General features: G+C 37.4%; 1 protein-coding gene across 3 annotated transcripts in view; it reads right to left on the reverse strand.

Moving 5' to 3' along the window:
* The window catches only part of FOCAD (focadhesin), a 311528-nt gene that overhangs the window by 85108 nt on the left and 210766 nt on the right, over positions 1-15654 (reverse strand). For all 3 annotated transcript variants that reach the window (XM_029202338.1, XM_029202336.1, XM_029202339.1), the window contains exon 21: positions 12946-13067. In XM_029202338.1, the coding sequence (XP_029058171.1) occupies positions 12946-13067 (122 nt within the window). The remainder of the gene's footprint in view (positions 1-12945; positions 13068-15654) is intronic.

Genomic DNA, 15654 nt, shown 5'->3' on the forward strand with positions numbered 1-15654 from the left:
CATGGCTTCTGGTATTTTCTTTAATCCCAATCTTAGTGTGGGCCTACTATACGCAAGGGACTCTGGAAGGATGTGAGGATTATAAATCGATCAGTAACTGCACAGAGTTCAGAAATGCGCAGGGAGAGTCAGAAATGTACACAAATAGATTATAAGGCAAAATTATGAAGCACCTATGGGAACAAAGAGATCAGTCTGTCTGCAATCTAGCACTCCTCATCCCACTGCTTCTTTTTTAAAAATTAGATACTCAAACTGTATGAAAAAGATACTCAGATCACGAAATGAGCCTAAAAAAAAATTATAAAGTCAGATTTCTTGCTTTTCTGATCAAGTACTCACTCTATTGAGTAGGGTAGGGGAAGCCTTGTCAACATGTTAACAAAACTCCTTGAAGGAAGGGGCCTACCAATTCCTGCTTCTTCTCTTGTTATCCAGGAAGCTGTGGCGGCATTCATTAGTCCTTGACCTTGCTCTCTGTTTCCAAAATGTGGGGACTTCCCTTTAGCTTTTTCCTACCCTTTTCAAAAAATACATTAATTATCTTTAAGTTCCATTTTGAGACCTGGATTTCACAGAAAGGATACAAACACCACAACCAAAACTTTTATCTCTTACTTCAGAACCTCAAAATATTTTAAAATTTTGCTGCTACATAATCCATGGACATCATTGCACAACTGAGAATATCCACAGTCTCAGCAAATTGGCAATAGGAGCACTGGATGTTCTTGGAAAGACAGTGATCTCAATTGGCTTCTTAAATGAGTTAAAAAAAGAAAGTAATACAAAAAAATGTAAAGGAACATGAGCAAAGCAAATGCTGAGCTTCTAAGAACAAAGACTGTCATGCCAGGAAACCTATTTACAAGGACGCTATAAACCAAAGGTTAAAGCTAACCCTCTTGCTGCTGTTCAGACCACATCTGAAGGTGGGTGCAGGGAAGCAGTCATGCTTGAGCCTAGACACCTGCCTGAACTCCCCAGGTTTTATGAGATTACACCTAGTCTTAGTGTTCTGTGGAGTTAGCTGTGACTAAATCTCTTTAAAAATGCACTTTCTCGCTCTTTCCCTTACAGAAGAGAGACTTAGAGAGAAACAGCTTAAACATAGTCATGTCCTTACTCTCCAGTTGTGTTACAGGCAGAAAAGACTTCCTTGACCATGTTTAACAAAAACACATTTTAGGATGTGTTCAGTCACCCCACAGAGGTTAATGTTGCTAGGCTGAAAAATATAATTTGCATTACTGAAGTATGAAAATCATGTATAATTTGCTATACTGGTGAGATGGCTTTGAAGGAAGCCCAAGCAACAAACTAATTCCAATCATGAAGTTCCAACCCTGTTATTCAACAGATGATAAAGCAGGGTTCTCAACCACTGTGCACCGAGTTTTAATTAACACATGAAATACAGTTTTTCTAAGGCTAACTATGTATACCCTTGCAGTGAATAACAGGTGTCTAATGGACTGCTAAGGTGAGCAGCTTCTATGACTTAGGAAAGAGTAAGAGTTTCTATGTCTAAGAGGTAGTACTAAGTATAACGAAACATTACTGCACGTGCCTAAAAAAGAGACTATGTTAGGGAAATACGCAAGTAGGGTAAAGGGGGAAAAGAAGGATAATAAGACAAGAGTGGGGACAGGAGCAGGTCACAGGACAAAATAGGGTGGTCAGGGTATCTCATTGAGAAGATGAAGCCTGAGTGAAAACTTGAAGGAGATGAAGAACTGGTGGGAACGTAAAATGGTTCAGCTGCTGTGGAAAACAGTTTGGTGGTTCCTCAAAAAGTTAAACATAGAATTACCAAATGACCTAGCAATTCCACTCCTAGGTATATACCAAACAGAACTGAAATGACATATTTAAACAAATACTGTACGTGAATGCTCAAGCAGCACTTTCACAGTAGTCGCCAGGCAGAAATAACCCAAATGTTCATGAATGAATAAATGGATAAACAAAATATGATAAATCCACAATGGAATATTATTTGCCCATAAAAAGGAATGAAGTACTAATGCATGCTACAGTGTGGGTGCACCTTGAAAACACTATGTGAAAGTCAAAGAAGCCAGACACTAAAGGTCACATGTTATATGATTCCATTTATATTAAATGTCCAGAATAGGTAAATCCATAGAGAGAGAAAGCAAATTAGTGGTTTCCAGGGGTGGGGAGAAGGTAGGGAGAGGAAGAAGTGGGAGGGAATGTTTAATGCATACATGGTCTCATCTAAGGGTGATGAAAATGTTTCAGAACTAGACAGAGGTGAAGGTTGCACACTGTGAATGTACTAAATACCACTGGATTGTAGATTGTACACTTTAAGCTTTAAAATGGTTAGTTTGATGTTATGTGAATTTTACCTCAATTAAAAAAAAAACCCACAAGGTAAGGCAAAGATCCCTAACGTGAGCACATGGCTGACCTGTTTTAGGAACAGAAGGGAGGCCAGGGTAACTAGCACAGATAGAGTAAGCAAAGAGGAGAGTGTAAAAAGAGAAGGCTGGAGAATTAACAGGAGAAAGCAGGGCCTCCTAGGTCACTTCTCAGGACTTGCCTTTACTCTTACTAAAGGGGGAGCCATTATAATGTTTTGAGAAAAATGACACAATCTAATCTACATCGTAAAAGGATCATGCTGACTGCTCTGTTGAGAACAGACTGTAGCGGGCAAAGGTCAAAGCAGAGAAATCTACTCAGAGGCTCCAGCAAAAATCCAGGTAAGAGACAATGGTGGCTCGAGTGGTAGCAATAACACTGTAGAATAAATGTTTTCGAGTATTTAGCTGTGTAATTTTTCCAGCCCACCCCAAATATTAAGTAAAACGCCAATATATAAAACAGAGAAGCAAAATTTGTGTAAATGAAGTAAGGGTGAAGGCTGAGGGCTTGGCGTTCAGCCCTCTTGATCATCTGAGTCTACTTTGTGGTGGTTCCTAGTACTTTTTAAAACACAGTTTTAACTAGAGGGACATAAAAGAGATCAGTGGTTGTCAGGAGATGGGGGAGCGGGGGAGGAGCTGACTACAAAGGAGCATGGGGGGATTTTCGGGTGATAGAACTGTTCTCATCGGAACTCTGGTACTGATTAGACAAATGTGTTCATGTCTCAAAATTCATAGAACTATATACTAAAAGGGGAGAAACCTACTGTATGCATATAACTCAATAAAATAAAATTTAAAATACATGGTTTGAAAATGGCTACTTTTAGAACATACACTTCTCAAACATTCACCTCCCACCATCTAATACCCTCTGTATACTTCTTTGTCATCATCATTCAAAATCCACTCTTTCTCTTATCTTTCCTTTTCCTATCAATATTACCCCATCAACATTACAATCACCAGGTTTGAAATTTCTGAGTTATCCTGGACTTCTCCCTTGCCCCCAACTCAACTGTCATCTCTACCTCTAAAATGTTTACTATGTTTGTCCCTACTTCCTCACTGGGTGAGTCCTAATTCCTGCCTTGATTACTGAGGCCACCTAACTGATCTCTTAACAGCCTAAAATCTTTCTTCCTTCTAATACATCCTGAATGGTGTTGCTACTATTACATTAACTCAGAACTTCTTTTCAAAAACCTTTGATGGTTCATTAAAGAATAAAGTCCAAATTCTTCTGTGCTGTGTCCAAAGTATCTTAGAATCAAATTAAGAAATAATTTATTGTAGGAACCTCCCTGGCAGGTTCGATCCCTGGTCAGAGAGCTAAGATCCCACATGCCACTCATAGCGGCAAAAAAAAGAAAAAAAAAAAGAAAGAATTTGTTGTTATGTGAGAACTCTGCTGCCCTGCTGGTTAAGATCCTCATCCAATTTCCCCACTTGATTTTCTGCTCCTCTCTTTCATTTAACCTGTATTCTGGTTGATTTGGGTTATAAACCAATTCCCAAGCCTGTCCTATATTCTACAAGACCTTTGCATTCACTGACTGCTTCTGCTGTTTTTAATGCCCAGTCTTCCTCTCACCTCTACTTTCTGAAATAATTTCTCCCATCCCTATGCTTGGAAATACACTATATGCCTCTCCCGTTATACTCAACAGATTCCATCTTAGACTATTTGTTCATGGACCTTAATCTCATACAATCCCAAGGGCAGAGATCATATCCTATTCATCCCGGAATCCGTCCCATGAAACCCACAACAGTATCTCGCACTTAAGTGTTCACTTAAATACCTGCTGAGTTTAACCAATTAAACGTACAGTGTTCGCTTTAAGGCAAAATCTTGCCATGTGAAAGCCACACTGTCATAAACAAGTAATCACAGAAAGTTATGATGTGTAAAAACACAATGTTAGAAAACTTTTTTTAGTAGGCACGGCTAAACACAAACACAAGTTGTTGAGAATACAGTTATTTGAAATTTTACAGAACATATCCAAAATGTTCTGGCTGGGAAATGTTTCATTCCAGATTAAAAACACAGTGACTGACAAGGCGAAATTTTAAAGCGGGTATTATAAACTTTGTATTTTGAAATTTCCTAACGAAACTTTTTAATTTGTATCATACAAGTTCTAATGACATATACGTGAAATACTCGGTCAACAGAAATACCCTGCTTAGAAACACAATTCATAAATGTAGCGGGAATGTCAAAAGACAGAATGAAAAAGGAGATGTTGTTTCCTCACTGATGCATGTTTTTCTTGAAGGAACTACATGGCTACCTAATTAGATAATTTACTGTTCAGAATATATTGCCCAGAAATTTGGTAATGTTTTCTACCTCTTGAGTGATCTTAACAAATACAATTATTCATTTATAAGAAAATACCCATTTTAACAGCACTTCAATAAATAATTTAAATCAAGTAAGACAAGCTTTGGTGAGGCTGTTTGACTGTAAAACTAGAATGGGATAAGGTAGAGCAGCACATAAAAATCAACAGGTAAAGTGTTTGTTATTGATTTTAAAACCTCAATCTCACAAAGTAAGGCATATTCATGTTAACCAGATGTATATATTATTATCAAAAGAATAAAAGTATTTAACTTCAGTTGCTACCCAGACACACCAATACTGAGCCACTACATTTGGCCTGTGACATACACACACTCCTCCCACATTCCCAGAAGAAAAACCATTTGTACTTAGTGTTAGAGACCCCCAAAGCCACTCAATGTCCCACTGTTTATAAATAAGAAATCATAGGCTTCAGTTGTCTGTCAATAGTAATCTTGTTTGCACAGTATAAATTTTCTACTATTCCTGTCCCCTGACAAATAGTGACTGGAAGACAAGAAGGGAGGGCTTATAGAGGACACATTTTTAAAGTAAAATGACACTCATCACTTTGTAGCTGCTTTCTGGACATTTAAAACCCTCTTTCTCCTTCCACCCTCCCTCCGTCCCCCCCTCATTCTCTCTCCAGCTTAGTCTATCTCTCTCTTCCCCTCTCCCCCCACTCCCCCTTCCCATGAGGATAACATTAGCTTGAAAGCTGACAATTCAATCACATCTCAAGCAACCATTTACTCTGTTATTTAATAGGAAGGGGGAAAACCCTGTTACCATAACAACTCACATCACATGGTAATTATGGAGTTTCTAAAATACAGCAAACAATACTTTTCACAGTGTTTTCTAAGGGGAATGTGTAATAAGCACAGATACCACTTCTCACAATTATTATTCAAAATTTTCATCTAATTGTTTCATATTGCATGAATGCTAACATACTCCATGTTTTTCATAAGAAATATGTTTTTAAATAAAGAAGGAACTGAACGAAAAGGGCAAATGATGGGTTATATCACATGTACTTTTGGGTATCTAGGGAAAAAATGTAAAGAAGGCAGAAGAAAAAAATTAATTTATAAGGCAAAACAAATCAAATGGTGATCAATTTCAAAAGAAAGAAAGAAGAAAAAAGATTTCATTCAGAGTAGTGCTGCCAATAAGCCTGATAAAGGCTTCTCTGACACAAAAATGAAAAAGAGCTCATTACCTAATGCTGAGGCATAAATATGGTTGGGTAGCAGCAGGATCAGGAAAATTTGCATGTGTCCAAAGATGGAGGAAATAATGAAGCAAGGCTGCCATTCTCATCCAGGGACAAATCAGTATCATCCAATTTAGGTGAGAGTATCACGTCAGAGTTAGAAATGCCAAAGGATGACAAGACAGTCAGCAACTTTCAGGGAAAGAAACTGTCATTCACCTTCAGCTTCCTCATCAACAGGAGCCAAGTTAGTCTCAGGATGAGAAGTAGTTATAAATCAGGGCAGAACGGCTTCCCTGGTGGCGCAGTGGTTGAGAGTCCGCCTGCCGATGCAGGGGACACGGGTTCGTGCCCCGGTCCGGGAAGATCCCACATGCCGCGGAGTGGCTGGCCCCGTGAGCCATGGCCGCTGAGCCTGTGCGTCCGGAGCCTGTGCTCCGCAACGGGAGAAGCCACAACAGTGAGAGGCCCGCGTACCGCAAAAAAAAAAAAAAATCAGGACAGAAGAGGACAGTCACTTGAGCTTGGAGAAGCCCTAGTAGATCTGAAATGACCCCTGGTTGTCCCCTGTTCAAAGGAGCAAAGAGAGAGAGGGCACTTCAGTTTTAGAGAAATCTAAACAGGACAGTGATTATACAGAACTGCTCCTGGTAGGTCAGGTCAAACCCAAATCAGACTTAGATCTGTGAACCTTCTGAAAGTATAATGTGGGAGACTTTCACTTTAAGAAAAGTCAATGAAAAACAAAAACAGTTTTTATGAAGAAGGGGATATAATGCTTTCCAAAAGAATTCATCACAGATTAAATAGCTAGTTCTCCATGACACTGAAAATACTTGATTTAAGTAACACAGTTATTGAGAAATATTGACAATTACATAAAGCAAAATACACTTCAAAATATGAAGATCAGAGCACTGGGACATTCAAAACCAAGTTCTTTTATCCATCCATTCACTCACTCACCCATCTATAGTTGTATGCATTAGGGCCATAGAATATCCTATAGGTATATGTAACCTTTGGCAGAGAGGGGAGGCTAAACCATATAAATGAATAACAACACCAACAGTATATAATAGCTTGTTCAAATGACAATAACATCACTTCTTAGTAAGACCTCAACAATTATTAGATTTACCATCAATTTAATAGCAACATTTCTGGAAAAAGGAAATGATCCCACTAAATGCACATATAAAGTATAGGACACATCCAAGTTTCGAAAGGATTAAAATCATTTACAAAGTGTCTACTATGAGCCAGGAATACTAAGCACTGGAACAACACATGACCAAAACAAACTCCCTGATTTTATAAAATTTACACTTTAAAAAAGGAGAGAGACACGTTAATTGTCATGTATGCTGTGCCACCCAAATCCCCACTTCAGGATTAGTAGGGATAGATGGATAGATAAATAGCTTCATGTATTAAATAAATTGAATTCATAGTTATAAACATTCCTAAAGAAAACTCCAAGCCCAGAATTTTCACTAGAAAATTCTACTGTCCATTTTAGGAAAAATTATTTATTAGGATAGCATTATCCTGATAACACATCAAGCAAAGGTATTACAAGGAAACTACAGAACCATACCCTTCATCGGTGCAAAGATGCAAAAATCCTTAACAAAATATTATTAGCAAATCAAATTCAGCAGTAAATAAATAGAATACTTCATTATAATCAAGTGGAGTTTATCCTAGGAATGCAGATTTGGTTCACATTAGAAAATCAATCAAAATAATTCATCATATGGGGCTTCCCTGGTGGTGCAGTGGTTGAGAGTCCGCCTGCCGATGCAGGGGACACGGGTTCGTGCCCTGGTCCGGGAAGATCCCACATGCCGTGGAGCGGCTGGGCCCATGAGCCATGGCCACTGAACCTGCGCGTCTGGAGCCTGTGCTCCGCAACGGGAGGGGCCACAACAGTGAGAGGCCCGCATACCGCAAAAAAAAAAAAAATAATAATAATAATAAAATAATTCATCATATCAACAAGCCAAAAAAGTATACAATCATTTCAATAAATGTAGGGAAAAAATATTTGACAAAATTAAACATCTATTTGTAATAAACACCCTTAGCAATTTAGGAATAAAAGGAAACTTCATCAACCTAATACAGGATATCTACAAAATCTCTACACTAAAATAAACTAAATATAACATCATATTTAATATTAAGACACTGAATGTTTTCCCCCAAGACTGTTAACAAGATAAAAATTTCTTCTCTCACCACTGCTATTCAACCACACCAAAGGGTCCTACACAGTGCAATCAGGCAAGAAAAAGAAATCAAAGGCATACAGATCCAAGAGAAAAACAGTATGACAATCTATATTCATAGGCAACATTACAATAAAAAACAAAAAGAATCTACAAAAAAGCTACAAGAAAATATAAGTGGGTTTAGTAAGGCCATAAAAAAGTATCAATAACATGTTTATATTCTAGCAATGAGCAGTTGGAAATTAAGACAAACCAAAAAACAGTCTAATCACACTAGCATAAAAATACTTAGGGATATGCAATACTTATTAAATTTAACAAAATATGTGCAAGATTTGTAGTAAGAAAACAATAAAACATGATCTAAGATAATAGAGAAATATACCTTGTGCCTGGGTTGAAAACTTAATATTATTAAGATGTCAATTCTCTCCCAAATTGATCTACAAATTCAATTTGCATTTCTACCAAAATTACAGCAGGCTTTTTTTGCAGCTTCTCAAAGCTGATTTGAAATTTATGTGGAGGGCTTCCCTGGTGGCACAGTGGTTAAGAATCCACCTGCCAATGCAGGGGGCACGTGTTCGAGCCCTGGTCCAGGAAGATCCCACATGCCGTGGAACAACTAAGCCCATGCACCACAACTACTGAGCCTGAGCTCTAGAGCCCGCACACCACAACTACTGAAGCCGTGTGCCACAACTACTGAGCCTGTGTGCCACAACCACTGAAGCCCATGTGCCTAGAGCCCATGCTCTGCAACAAGAGAAGCCACTGCAATGAGAAGCCCACACACCGCAACGAAGAGTAGCCCCCGATCGCCGCAACTAAGGAAAGCCCATGCGCAGCAATGAAGACCCAACACAGCCATAAATAAATAAATAAATAAATAAATAAAATTTATGTGGAAAAGCAAAGGGCTTAAGACAGCCAAATTTAAACCAAAATTGGAAGATTCATATTACTTGATTTCAAGACTTATTATAAAGCAACAGTAGTGAAACTGTGTGGTTTTGATGAAAGTCTACACACTTAGAACAATGAAACAAAATTAAGTACAGAAATAGACCCATACATATATGGACAAATGATTTTTTTTTTTTTTTTTTTTTGTGGTACGCAGGCCTCTCACTATTGTGGCCTCTCCCATTGCGGAGCACAGGCTCCGGACGCGCAGGCTCAGCGGCCATGGCTCACAGGCCTAGCCGCTCCGCGGCATGTAGGATCTTCCTGGACCTGGGCACGAACCCGTGTCCCCTGCATCGGCAGGTGGGCTCTCAACCACTGCGCCACCAGGGAAGCCCGACAAATGATTTTTTGACAAAGGTGCCTAGGTGAAGAAAGGATGGTATACTCAACAAGTATAACTCATACCTTATGAAAAATTAACTCAAATAATCATAGGCTAAAATGTAAATCTTAAACCATAAAGCTTCTTCTACAAGAAAACTCAGGCGATCCATTAAGTGATTAATGGATAAACTATATATGATATATTCATACAATGGAATATTATTCAGTTGTAAAAAGGAATGGACTACTGATACATACTATAGTACATATAAATCTTGAAAACATCATACTAAGTAAAAAAACCCATACCAAAAAACCCACATATTGCATGATCCCATTTATATAAAATGTCTAAAACTGGCAAAACTACACAGAAAGAAAGTGGATTCGTGGTTGCTGAAGGCTGGGATGTGAGGAAAATGGAGAGTGACTGCTAATGGGTACAGAGTTTCTTTTCATTATGATGAAAATATTCTAAAATTGATTGTGGTGATGGCAGCTCTGTGCATATACTAAAACCACTGACTTGCACACATTAAATGAGTGAATTTTACGGTACATAAATTATACCTCATTTTTTTTAATTAAAAAAAAAGAGAACACGGGGGAAAAAAAAGCAGAAAAACTTTGAGACTTGGGGTAGGACAAAAAGCAAGAACCATAAAAAAACTTGAGAAATTCTTCAAAACTAAAGATCTTCTCTTCAAAAGACAAATGAAAAGACAAGTTACAGAGTAGGTAAACACATGTGCAAAACACATTCCTAATTTAAAAAACTTATATCCAGAATATATAAAGAACTCTCATTTGAAAACAAAAAACCTGCATTAAAAATGGGCAAAAGAACAGAACACTCTATGGAAGAAAAACTATGAATGGTGAATAAATATATGAAAAGATGTTCAACATCAGCAGTCATTAAAAAAAAACACGAATTAAAAACCACAAAAGGGAAACCACTAACCACTATGAGAACTGCTAAATTTAAAAAGCTGACCATATTGAGCACTGGCAAGGAAGGCAGAGCAACCAGAACTCCCTTACATTGCCGGTGGGCACTCAGAATGGGACAGTCACTAGAAAAACAGTCGGGTAGTTTCTTATATTCACTCACCAAAACACCTAGCAATCCCATTCTTAGGTAGTTATTTACTCAAAAGAAATGAAAACAGATGTCCACACATACACCTGTATGATAATGTTTATAGCCGCTTTAGTCGTAATCTGGGAAAAGTAGAAACAACCCAAAGGTCCATCAATGGGTAAATTAATACACAGATTGAAATAATGACGACAGCCTTTTTAAAAACAAAAAGACTCAGAACAGAGCAGTGATGGGAACCAAAGCAAAGTCTGAAGAAACTTCAGCTGGAAAAATACCAAAGGGACTGCAACAAAAGAAACACTAGAAGAAAGGAGGAGAGTTAGGAAATACTAGAGTCATCCTGGAAAAAACCAAAGGTATTTTAAAATTGTTCTCTGATTGCCCTGGGATGGTACAAGGTAGTTCAAGAACTGGGTAATCATACTTCCTGGGATCAATTTCCAGGCTCCTCTACTTACCTGTGTCATGCACATTAACAGTACCAACCTCATAGTGTGAATATAGAGATTAAATGAATTAATATATGCATGGCAAATTTTGAAGCATCTGAGCTGGTTATTAGCTATTATTATTGCAATTGTTATACTTATTAACTAGCTCTTAAAATTCTTATTATTTGTTGTCAGACAGTCTGAGAAACTGCATGGCTCATTTTCTATCTCTTTTTTTAAAAAATGGATTATAGTAAGCAGAAAATGAATCCAAACAAAATCCTACCATAGATTTGGCAGAATTCTGTCTAATGTGTCTTCCAATTGACTCCTAAAATTATGATCTCTTCTCATCTCTTGAAATTTTCTAAGCATTCTAAAATACACGCAACAAGTATCATAACCCAAATATTTTCTCTGTTCACATCTAAGGTACACCTCATAAGTTCTGATTCCATTTTCTGAATTTATTAGGTGTCTTCTGCTACCTCCACATTAACACTTTTTTTGTTTCTTTTCTGATGGTACTTTTAAAATTAGGCTTCCATTAATACTTAACAATTTGGTTATCCACGTTAAGTCCACAGCTTTAAAACCCAAAAAGGTACCAAATCTCTCTCTTCTCCATACCAACAAATAATATGCTAGGGAGAACAAATCTAGAAATTACCTATGCTTTTTCCTCTTTTATGAAATTAAACCTCTCTTCTTCCCAGAGAAACACTGCTCTCCCTAGATCTTTCTTCCCTCCTTAGTTAAATAAAGACACTGTTATTAGACAAAAAAGGTTCTGAACCAAATATTTACATAATTTCAATTCTAACTAAATATATAAAACTAATATGGGTGGCTAGGATAGAGGTGGGTCTAAAAAATCTGGCTATGCTGGGACTTCCCTGGCAGTCCAGTGGTTAAGACTCTGCACTTCCACTGTAGAGGGCACAGGTTCAATCCCTGGTCAGGGAACGAAGATCCCTCGTGCCATGCATGTGCACGGCCAAAAAACAAATAAACAAAAAACCTGGCTATGCTAATTGGTGGCAATTGGTATGACACAGAATATGATCAAATCAAATTAGTGATGCCAAGATTTATAAATTATATCTCAAAATAAGATTTAATACAAACATACTGTAGAAGCACTATTTTTACCTCATATCCTTTAAAATTTTTACAATTTATAATTTGTATATAACTTATGTTTAAATTATGTAAAATAAACCTCTTTGCTGTGATATTTTGTTTTGTTATTCATTCATACATTTTAATTTATATATAACTGAATGAGTAACTGTCATAAAATTTTAAATAACAACAAAAAAACAAATTTCCCAAGTGCTTTACAACTTCCCTCTTCCCTCTCGTATTGCTACCATCTGCAATGATCAGATTTCTAGCAAAAAATAACGTAACTTTATTTTAAAAGGGTGGTCTAAAAGAAAAATTAAATAAACACTAAAACTATAGGTTTTTTTTTTCTCCCTAAACTCTATTATTTACTGTTAATTCCCAACATTCACAAAATATAAACACTGGTGCTCTACATACTTTCAAAGGATCACAATTAAGAAACAGGCAAAATTATTTCTTTAAATGATAAATTGGTATTTATTCTGAAATATGGAAGTTAAATACTGATGAAATGAACCAAATTCCAAGATACTACTCCTTAATAGGCTGAACAGTGGGGAAGCATGCCAGTTTCTTTGAGAAATACCTCAAAATATTTTAGTATTCAGTTGGCTCAACTATTCTGGTTGTCTTTAAAAGCCACTTAAATTAATTATGATAAAGAGAAAAATAATTCCCAAACACACACAAAATCTCATGGGCATAAAGTGAAGGAGGGAAACCCCAAAACATATATAAGCAAGAAGAACGTGTTACAGAGCATGGGAAGGCACCTACCTCATGCACTAGAGCGAGTGAAGTCTGCTTGAAACTTCGCCCTCTATTGGCCATCAGTCTATTCAATGGTTTGCCATCTTTACTCTGATACATTGAAATATCATAACAAAATAGCATACCACCTTAAAAAAAATAAAAAATAAAAACATTGCTTATGGCAAAACTCATTAATTAGGGTCTCAGTAATCCATATTCAATCAATCTGTTTAGAGAGATTTAGAAATTAAAAGAATATGCTAAACTAATTATGATTTTTAACTGTGAATAAAAAAAGAGCTATTGAAACGATCACTTACTGACAAGCCTTATTCATTTGTAAATAAAAGAGAAAATTTCAAATCATGTCTTATTTTAAATTTTGTGAACTGTTACTTCTAGAAATTCTATTAAGCTTTTCTTTAAAAACAAATTTCAATGAAAGAGAAATGCTTGTGCGTGTCAGTCTTTGTGAACTCCTGAATAATATGGGTTCCTTTAGTTTCTACCCATAAGTGGACTGGTTTTCCTTCATACCTGCACTCACATACATTCACTCTCCCTTTTTTCCTCCCTTTTCTAACATACTTTGGGGGAATTTTTGCAACTATGTTCATGGAAGAGACTGGCCTTTACTATTCTCTTCTTCTACTTGGTGTCAAGATTATGCTCATCTCAATCAAGAGTGTTCTCTTCTTTTTTTTTTTTCTCGGTTGAAGTTTATAAAGACCACTGTTATTTCTCCCTTAAGTTTTTTGAGGACTTCACCAAGGAAGCCATCTGCACCTAGGTTTTCTTTGTGGGAAGGTTGCTACAGATTCAATTTCTTTAATACATATCAAACTATTCATATAGTCTATTTCTCCTTCTGTCAGTTTTGCAAAGTTTTATATTTTGATGAATTTCTACATCTCATCTAAACTGTGAAATTCATTGGCTAAAAGTTCTTCAAAACATTCTTTAATGTTTTGAATGCTGTAGGGCCTGAAGTGATGTCTCCTTTGTTGTTCCTGATACAGGTGATCTATATTTCTCTATTTTTTTGTCCAGCCTTACAACAGCTTTATCAATTTTCTTAAACTTTTTTTTTTTAACTAGCAGCGTTTTTTATTTATTTTTAATTTTTATTTATTTTTGGCTGCGTTGGGTCTTTGTTGCTGTGCGTGGGCTTTCTCTAGTTGTGGTGAGCAGGGGCTACTCTTCGTCGTGGTGCACGGGCTTCTCATTTCAGTGGCTTCTCTTATTGTGGAGCAAGGACTCTAGGAGCAAAGGCTTCAGTACTTGCAGCACGTGGGCTCAGTAGTTGTGGCACGTGGGCTCTAGGGCCCGTGGGCTTCAGTACTTGTGGCGCACAGGCTCAGTAGTCATGGCTCGCAGGCTCTAGAGCGCAGGCTCAGTAGTTGTGGTGCACGGGCTTAGTTGCTCCGTGGCGTGTGGGGTCTTCCCAGACCAGGGATGGAACCTGTCTCCCCTGCACTGACAGGCAGATTCTTAACCACTTCACCACCAGGGAAGTCCTCATTAAACTTTTCAAAGAATCACCTTTGGCTTTGCTTATTTTCTTTATTTCCTGTGTTTCCTATTGCACTGATTTTTAATCCTATCTTTATTATTCCTTCATCATTTCTTTAAGTTTAATTTGCTGTTCTTCTCCAAGTTTCTTGAAATAGAAGCTTAAACTATAATTGTTTTCCTTTCTTCTTTTTTCAGTATATGCATTAAGGGTACAAATTTCCTACTAACACTGTTGTTGTTGTTGTTTTTTTACAGGTAAAGCAGATAATTTTTAATGAAATGGAAATTATAAGACTTCAAAATATTTTTTTTTTCCCACCACCACCACCCCCGACCCTCGCTTTCTCTCCTTGGTGTCCATATGTTTGTTCTCTACTTCTGTCTCTATTTCTGCCCTGCAAACTGGTTCATCTGTGCCATTTTTCTAGATTCCACATATATGCGTTAATATATGATATTTGTTTTTCTCTTTCTTACTTCACTCTGTATGACAGTCTCTAGGTCCATCCATGTCTATACAAATGACCCAATTTCGTTCCTTTTTATGGCTGAGTAATATTCCATTGTATATACGTACCACATCTTCTTTATCCATTCGTCTGTCGATGGACATTTAGGTTGCTTCCATGACCTGGCTATTGTAAACAGTGCTGCAATGAACATTGGGGTGTATGTATCTTTTTGAATTATGGTTTTCTCTGGGTGTATGCCCAGTAGTGGGATTGCTGGGTCATACGGTAATTCTATTTTTAAGGTTTTTTTATTTATTTATTTTTGCGGTATGCGGGCCTCTCACTGTTGTGGCCTCTCCCATTGCGGAGCACAGGCTCTGGACGCGCAGGATCAGCGGCCATGGCTCACGGGCCTAGCTGCTCCGCAGCATGTGGGATCTTCCCGGACCGGGGCACGAACCTGCGTCCCCTGTATCAGCAGGCAGACTCTCAACCACTGCACCACCAGGGAAGCCCCCTCCAGTTCCATTTTTTTCCCTCAAGATTGCTTTGGCTTTTCGGGGTCTTTTGTGTCTCCATACAAATTTTAAGATTTTTTGTTCTAGTTCTGTAAAAAATGCCATTAGTAATTTGATAGGGATTGCATTGAATCTGTAGATTGCTTTGGGTAGTATAGTCATTTTCACAATATTGATTCTTCCAATCCAAGAACATGGTATATTTCTCCATTTGTTTGTGTCATCTTTGATTTCTTTCATCAGTGTCT

The sequence above is a fragment of the Monodon monoceros genome, unplaced genomic scaffold (assembly GCF_005190385.1).
Source record: "Monodon monoceros isolate NGI ecotype Baffin Bay Population unplaced genomic scaffold, NGI_Narwhal_1 Super_Scaffold_5, whole genome shotgun sequence".
Lineage (NCBI taxonomy): Eukaryota > Metazoa > Chordata > Mammalia > Artiodactyla > Monodontidae > Monodon > Monodon monoceros.